General features: G+C 43.5%; 1 protein-coding gene across 1 annotated transcript; it reads left to right on the top strand.

The window, feature by feature from the left end:
• Positions 1–2,888: 2,888 nt before the first annotated feature.
• On the top strand, positions 2,889–7,873 carry MRPS30 (mitochondrial ribosomal protein S30). Its single transcript, XM_054284604.1, has 5 exons — positions 2,889–3,599; positions 3,838–3,983; positions 5,034–5,136; positions 5,622–5,798; positions 7,164–7,873. The coding sequence occupies exons 1-5, from the start codon at positions 2,897–2,899 to the stop codon at positions 7,430–7,432; spliced, it is 1,398 nt and encodes a 465-aa protein (XP_054140579.1). The 5' UTR covers positions 2,889–2,896; the 3' UTR covers positions 7,433–7,873.
• The last annotated feature ends 432 nt before the right edge of the window (positions 7,874–8,305 follow it).

The following is an 8,305-nucleotide window of genomic DNA, read 5'->3' as shown; positions in this document are numbered from 1 at the left end:
ATCCTCCTGCTGGAACTGAGATACAGCTTTTTTTTTTTTCACTTTACATTTTAGAGATTCAAGGCTGTGACATTCACTTTAACATTTGTTCTGAACATTTTAGGCAGGGTAAGCTTCCTAATCCAGGCTCTTTTTAAGCGTCCATTTCATTGCTAAAAGATGCTCTGGGTTTATAGATTTAGGATAATTTGAATGTGCCAGGTTATCTGAGTAAAGAAGGAAAAATAGATCCTTTTTGAACGGTCAGCTTGCTTCTTCAAACTAAGAGACCCATGGCTGCATAATACACTTCTCCCAGAAGCTTATGACAGAGCTGGCATGCAAGCACCTTTAACTAGACTGTCTATTGGGACATTTTATCCAAGCCCTTGCTGCTTCTACCTCAAGATGAATGATACTAGAATATATGCCAAGCAAATAAAATTAAACTGTGACAAAAATATCAGTAGTTGAGGGATATTAAGTGCAGGTTAAAGGGTAGCACTGGTTCTTGACATCTCTTATCTAATGTTACAGTCGGTATCAGCTCTTGAATGAAGCAGACAAGATAAAAATGGTTCGTTGAACATTCACTTACTTCATCACTTATATTCAGTTTCTGTATTGAACTTCTTGAGGGTTTAAAATATCCCATGCAAAAGTTGCTCACAGTATCATACGGCTGCAAGGCAGGAAATTCTGATTTGACAACATGATGAGAAAGGCTTTTAACAGTGGTAAAATGTTAGCAATCCTGGCATTGCTAATACAGTCCCTTGTATGAATAAATGGGTTCAGTATGGTTACATATCCCTGAGACAAATGCAAAACTGCAGGAAATGCAAGGAAGGGCTGTTAACATGATCAGGGAAATTGAAATCTGCCTGTGTGAGAAGAGCTTGTTCAATCTCGGTCAATAAGGACAAGAAGTGATATGCCTGGTCTCCATCAATATTTTAGAAGGTCAACACTGAAGAAAACAAAAAGCCAATTAAACTGAAGGACAATGTTGGCACAATGACAAGCCGGTATAAATTGACCATGAACACATTTAAGGATGAAATTAGAAGAATACTTCTAATCAGCAAAGGAAACATGTTTTGAAAGAGGAGATAAAGGAACAAAATGCCTAATAACAGTACGAGGTGATTTTTCTTGACAACTTGTGCAAGTTGGCTGGCTGTGATCACAAGGAATCAGTATCTTTTCCATTAACACATCTGGCCAGTGCCCTTAATCAATCAAGAGGAAAACAGGTTTTTGGAGGCACTTGGAGACAGGAGTGTGGGAGGTGAGGAAGAGTGGTTGCTTCCTAAATGGTCAGTCATCTGATCTAAGGCCTTTTCCTGTCACCCATCTGAAGAAAATAGTGTATGCTGATGAAAAAAATGTATGGATTCAAAATTAAGAAAAACAAATTTTAAACACTTTATGCTAAACTTAGTTGTAACTTAACATTTAAATCTGTCTTTTATAACATTCCTTATGAATTGTGAACTAAAGAACAATTTAGCTATGGATTAACACTAGTTTAATTTCTATTTAACTTTCACCTAATTTCCGAAGAGAACAGCTTTATGTTCTATATTCTTTGAAAATCTCAACCCAAACTCTGGGTTTACATCTCTGCCATTTACTCCAAAAATTCCTCTATGTTCCAAAGATTCCACCACTTCAGCAGTGATCATTAGCAGAAAGCTAAGCAGTTAAGGCAAGAAAGCGGATGATCTGGGATGTATGTAACGTGTCTCCTGTCCAAATCCATGCATATTTTCCACTCCCACTCTTAGTCATACTTCATGGAAATACAGGAAAAAACAACCAATCTCCCATGACTACTGCAAATAATCAACTTTTAAAAAGTAATGACAGAAGAAAAGTTTTAAGAATAAATATTGAACTTCATCTGTCTACTGAAGAGAAATACCCCAAATTTTCCAAGCATGTCTAAGATAAACACGCAGTGACTGTGGCATTCTTGCGGTGTCGGTATGCCACTTTTAGCTCATTTCATTTCACAAACAAAGGCCGTAGCAGATCATATTTTAGCACAGCTTAATTCCTTTATTAAAGCCAGCCGTTGCAGGCCGCGATGTCTCTGACAAGGAGTCATTCCAGTTTACACTCAGCGCTGCGGGTACCCGCACGGCCGGCCCTTCCCCGCCGCAGGCAGCAGGAGGCGGAGGCGCCCGGGCGGCACCGGGCCCCCAGCTCGGGACACGCCGGGAAAGCCGGCTCCAGGCTGGGTCCTCTTCCCCAGCGGAAGCAGCGACGCTCCGCCGAGCCTTTTTAGCCAGGAACAGGACGAGAGAACACAGCCTCCCACTGTGCCAGGGGAGGTCCAGCTTGGACATCCCGAGGAGTTTCTTCACGGAAAGGGTGATAACATACTGGAACAGGCTGCCGCGGGAGGCGGTGGGGGTATTTAAGGAAAATACCTCCGTCCCTGGGTGTATTTGAGGAAAAACGGTGTGGCACGCAGTGCCACGGTCTATTGAGGTGGTGGTGCTCGGTCACAGGCCGGACTCGATAATCTCAGACCTCTCTCCCAGCCCGGTCGGTTCTGCGGCTCCCAGCGCCACACCACGCTCGACACGGGGGCGGACTCCGCCTGCAGCGGGGCGGGGCACTTCCAGCCGCCTCTTGCTAAGCATCTTGGGAGCTGTAGTTCCAGCGCGGGAGAGGCCATACTGCTGCTATTGCACATGCGCAGAGGCTCCCCCTCGGCACGCCGCGGGGGCGCTCCGCGCCCTCCAGCCACGTGACTCCCAAGGCCCTGCCGCTTCCTGCCCGGCAGCTCCCGCTTCCGGAGAACCCGCCCGCCGACCGGAAGACAATCTTATCACGTGGTCCCCGAGGCCAATCAGCTGCCGCGGTTTGCGGACGCGGCCCCGCCGCCCTTCCGCAGTTTCGCGAGATGGCGGCGCTGGGGGCCCGGCGGCTGCTGCGGCCCGGCCGGCGCTGGTTCTCGGACACGGTCCCCAGCGCCCCCTCGCCGCCCGCCAGCCCGCTCTACCCGCCCGTGGTGGCGTCCATCACGGCCAAGAGCAAAGCGGCCAAGTCGCGACGCCTGCAGCGCTTCAACCAGCGTGTGCACGAGGCGGCCACGGTGGAGGAGAAACTGCGGCTGTACGGGAAGCTGCAGCGCCCCAAGTACATGGTGTACCCGCAGACCTTCGCCCTCAACGCCGACCGCTGGTACCGCAGCTTCACAAAAACCGTCCTAGTGCCGGGAATGCCTCCGAGAGCCGCGGCCGCGAAACCCCCAGTAACGACGGCGGGAGCGACTTCCGAGACCGGCAGAGCCCCGGAGCCGAGAGCGGAGGCACCGGGGCATGCGGAGGTAGCGGGGAATGCGGAGGCGGTGGGGAATGCGGACGCTTCGGGGGCCGCGAAAACCCCGGAGCCCTCGGTGGGAGCGGCGCCGTGTCCGGATATAGGCGAGCTGCGCTCCCTCGCCTGCGACGCCCTTCTTCAGGAGAGCTTCTACCAGAACAAGAAGAGGCCGTTCCTCTACCGTGACCAGGATCACACACCCGGCCCCTTCCTCACGCAGCTCGTTTCCACCCTCGCCGCTTCCCTGTCCGGTCGCAACCCACTGCTGGCTGCTTCGTCCCTCGGTACGGAGCGGGGCTGTCAGGGAATGGGACTTGGGAGCCTTTGGGTGATAGAGCCAGGCTGCGAGCCGGCACAAGTGTCGCTGGTGTATCTCACCTGTTCACACCATCACTAGTAATTTGTTTCATCCTTCTACTTAGATTTTGGGTGTTTCATCTCACTGCAGCTGTAGAGGAATTGAGAGGGTTTTAAATGCAAGAGGCGAATCACTGGGTTTTTGTGTTTCATGTTCCGTTTCAGATCTAAACCCTGAGGTTAACTATTACTGGCATCATGGTAATGAAGTTGTTGTTCACGGACATCGAAAGGGTAGAGTTGATCCTGTGCGATTCCAAATAGATGATAACCCACACCTCCAGATCCGTGTGCCAAAGCAGCTTCCCGAGGTGGGGATGTTTTCAAAAGCAAGTTAATACCATGCCTTTTCACTTTGGTTTCTGACAGCCATTGAAACAATGCAGAGGTGGTCTGTGGAGGATGCAGTTAATCAGTACGTTGCACATTTGGGTATTTTTTGGGTCTTAACACCCTTTCTGCCTTGTGGAAATGGCTTTGTAGGTATTGAGCTTTGTAGCTTCTGAACTTCTGATCCTCTTTGTACTCTAAATTGCATGTTGTTACATTTAATTAAATTGACTTTTTAACATTCTGTCCTTGGAAATGGAGGCAAGAACAAGAATCATGCTGTGTAACATTCTCATTGGAGGAGAATAATAGGAGTGGAGGGAAAAAAAAGTAAAAGCACATACAAACTGAATGTGAGCATTCTTGCCAGTTGTTACTGCTTGGCAGTTGTTTTCTTGAATGCTCAAGTTTGGTGGAAGTATTTTCTGTTTCAGTATTGTAATGTTTTTCCTGCAGGTTTATACAGTGGTAGTTGTGTAGCCACTGAAGGTCTCTGTTGTCCAGTTTCCACCCCAAACAGAAAAGTATTGTGTGTTCTGTAAACGTTTATGTTTACAGAACTTTTCACGGAACTTTTATGGCTGACTTAGTTGTACAGTTTGCTTGTGTTAGTGTCATCAGATGCTACAAACCTTGGCATTTTGGAAGAACTGTCTAGGCAATTTAAAATGTTGTGCAGTAAACCAAATCTGCAAACTTAGTCTGCAGGTTCAAGTTAGTTTATTGGCTGCTGCTAGAAATGTGTTTTTCTCTATGGAAGGTAAATGATGGTGATAAGTGACAGTTTTTTTAGCATTATTTCACATTTTTTGTGTTGTGGAAAAATTAATACAACATGACTGTGCTAACACTCATCACAAGATGAGAATTTCTCTTGCAAGACAATGAATTTCATTTAAGATTATCTGTATGATGTATGTAAGCGGGACTTGCATTTTCTGTTGTTTGACCAGGAAGTGGTGTATTACAGTGGACCTGATGTCAGAAATGTGTCTTACATCATGGCTGTTCTTTCTTCTGTTGTCTTCAAGGTTGTACCCCTGGAGTCAGATCTTGGAGATGTTCCTGTTATTGATCACAAGCCATCCAAACTGCCATTGTTTAAAAAACAGTATGAAAATAAGGTATTTATAGGTAAGAGTTTTTGTTTGTGAAATATTAACTTTTCTTTGGTAAAAAAACCCAACAAACCAATCAAGCAAAGACCAACCCCAAAACTAATACCACCTTGATCTTTCTTCTCCCATGACCAGAAAAAGTTCTGTATTTTTCTTTGTAAGTATACTGTGTAAATATAGGTGGTGTATAGATCTCTATTGAGATTTCATGTCAGAGTTAGGCAATGGGGAGTAGCATTCTCCTGTGCGTGTGGTATTGTGTGTCCAAATTTGCTTGAAGAAGTTTAGTTGAATAGAAAATTGACACAAAATTTTGAACTTTGGTACATGTCCAGGGAAATTCTCATTTTAGGATGTGGACTCTTGCCTTTTGGAAGCAGGCAGCTCCTCACAGATCTACAGTAGGGGTTCTGGCTTTAGAGTCTGATGGTGAAGATGTGTGTTTGAATGTGTGATAGAGTGTTCTTTCTGTGACTGATAGTTTTGTTTTGGGGAGCGCAGGAGCAAAGGTGGCAGATCCATGCTGTTATGGACATACCCAGTTCCATCTCCTTCCCGACAGACTGAAGCGGGAGAGGTTCATAAAAGAGCGTCTTGAGGATCAAATCGAAGTCGTTTATCGATCGAACGGAATTGCAAGTCTCTTTGCCTGGACAGCAGCACAAGCAATGTATCAAGGTGAGATGGTCAGGTGGACAAATCTTTCCTGGTTATGAATGCCTACTGTAAAGTTTTTTAACCTTTTCTCCTCAACGCCTCTTTCTTGTGTTTCTTTTTCCTGAAGACTGTCTTTTAAGTAAGTCTTTACAGATGTAATCGAATTAATTAAAGAGTTAGTTAAGACTTGGAGTACTTTTATACAGGGGAATTAAATACAATTCAAATACAAAAATATTTTTCCGTATATAGCAGTAAGCCTATGCAAAAACCTCAGTTGCTTTCACTTGCTCTTTCCTCCTTAAGAGGGAAATGCAGTAGACATCAAGCACTTTTGTTTTTTTTCCTTCTGGAACAACTGTGTTTCTTAGCCCTTGTTTCAGTAATTTCAATTCCATGAAAATACTGGGAATGAAAGAAAAATGTTAGCCACCTTACATTGGGATTTTGTGCCTACATTTTTCTAAAAAAGTCCCGGAATGCCTGGATGGTTAAACCAGATCAGTCTTCGCTTATTCCTGTAAATAAAATTATTGTCTAATGTTAGTGTAAGACACCTGATGGCTTGTAGTTTCACTTGAGAAACAACACATGTGAGAAAATTCTTTGACTGTAGTATATACTGCTGGCTCTGCATCAATTTTTTTAATGTAGTGGAGTATTAGAAAGTTTCCTTTGTGGTTGTAAAATATTGAAGTTGAGTGAGTCTTGTCTTCAGAGCTGATCAGCTGTGGACACAACATGAGTTACAAGGGCAGCATTATTCAAATCTATGACTTTTTTTCTTCTTTAACAGTTTCTAGCATTGTGGCACATAATAGTAATATTCTTGAAAAATATATGTGTATGTACTAGTGCATGTGCATTAGTATGTACATGTTTTTAACATATTATTAGTGCTTGGTAGGGTTTGTTTGAAACACTAACGCTGACATAGTGATCTTGGTGTCTGGTTGGTTACTATAGTCAGTTATGTTTGTGCATATATATGCATGCTTTTGTCATAAAACAAACGCTCACTGCATCTTGAGAGATGTGAAATAGTAAAAAGACATTTTCCCTCAGCTCCTTTGCAGGACTTTGGATGCATTAGCAACTTAACTGTTTTGGAAAAGTCACTTGGCTGATGAGTGAGTGATTTTAATTAACTGTTGATAGGAAACTGTGTACAAAATGCAAGTATGCCTCTGTGTTCCTGATCTTAGACATAACCTTTGTTGGTGATTGTGTTTTGGTTAGTCTGTATAAAAAATGCTTCTGTTGCTAAAGCAGACAGCACTTTTTCCCGACTAGGTAGCTGCTGCAATTCCCTGGTTTTTGGGACTAGCATTTGGGTGTTTGTGCTGGTAGAAATCTCAAGTTCTGTTTTATTTGTTTCTTTTGTAGGATTCTGGAATGAAGCAGATGTGACCCGTCCTTTTGTATCGCAGGCAGTAGTGACTGATGGAAAATATTTTGCTTTCTTTTGCTACCAGCTAAATACTTTAGCACTAAATGCAGAAACAATTAAAAACAACCCTCGAAAGAATATTTGTTGGGGTACCGACAGTAAGCCACTGTATGATGTTGTGGAAGATGGTAATGTGAAGGGCTTTAATGATGAAGTTCTGCTTCAGTTGGTTCATTTTCTACTAAACAGACCAAAAGAGTTGTAAACCATTAAACCAAACATAAAGTATGTGCCTGAACTTCATTGTGACTCCATGAAGTGTAAGGTATGACTTGATTTAGTCAGGTATTTGTCTAGCAAACACTATATACATATTTTATGTTATTTGGGCCTTCTTCCTTTTTTCTTTTTTAATGTATACTGTACACTGGCAAATAAACAGCTGGAATACTTAAAGTCTTTTGTATATTTACTCATAAAAGCCTTCTCTGCTGATTCAGTGTCATGTGAGCATGTTTTTTAGCAGATCCACAGGTCCATGTTAAACTGTCACAACAAGGTATTAATTCATATGACCTGCTGAGTGTCACTAGGAAATAGCTGCCGTGATACTCAGCACTAGTCATAAGTTTCTAATTCTGTACTTGAGTTAAATGGTTATTCAGTTTAAAGAGAAAGTGAGCTCAGAATAAAAAGTGTTTCTTAATCAATGGTTGGCAATTCACTTGCACAGTAAGAGAAATCTTTAGACGTGTTAGTACAGACATGATGAAACTTGCTTCCAAAGATTGTGTTGTGAACACGCATGCACAGTTTTAAGCTGTCACCTCCAGAACCACAGAGAGAACTCTCAAATGCATTTGGAGTCTGTAGTTTTCTCTTTAGTCTGGGTCCTTGATTTCAGCTGTTGGTATCTTGAGTTTTCATTGCTGTTACTTGGATGTCCTAAGAGTTAATAGACCACAGCTGAGCCCCAGCCAGAGGATGTCTGAATCATAAAATACAGTCATGGAGTATTTTGGGTTGGAAGGGACCATGAAGGGTCATTTATTTCAAGCCTGTAGTGAGCTGGGACATCTTCAGCTATTTTAGGTTGCTCAGACTCCTGTTGATCCTGACTGTGAATGTTTCCAGGGAT

Source organism: Melozone crissalis, unplaced genomic scaffold (assembly GCF_028551555.1).
Source record: "Melozone crissalis strain CALT ecotype California unplaced genomic scaffold, PUWL_Pcris_2 ptg000005l_1, whole genome shotgun sequence".
NCBI lineage: Eukaryota > Metazoa > Chordata > Aves > Passeriformes > Passerellidae > Melozone > Melozone crissalis.
Note: the sequence above shows the minus strand (reverse complement) of the source record. Positions and strands in the feature narration are given on the sequence as shown.

Bases quoted from the DNA above. Each gene is read 5' to 3' on its own strand.
- MRPS30 (XM_054284604.1), top strand. From the start codon at position 2,897: ATGGCGGCGCTGGGGGCCCGGCGGCTGCTGCGGCCCGGCCGGCGCTGG. The intron at 3,600-3,837 runs GTACGGAGCGGG...GTTCCGTTTCAG, and splicing joins GCTGGCTGCTTCGTCCCTCG to ATCTAAACCCTGAGGTTAAC. The intron at 5,137-5,621 runs GTAAGAGTTTTT...TGGGGAGCGCAG, and splicing joins TGAAAATAAGGTATTTATAG to GAGCAAAGGTGGCAGATCCA.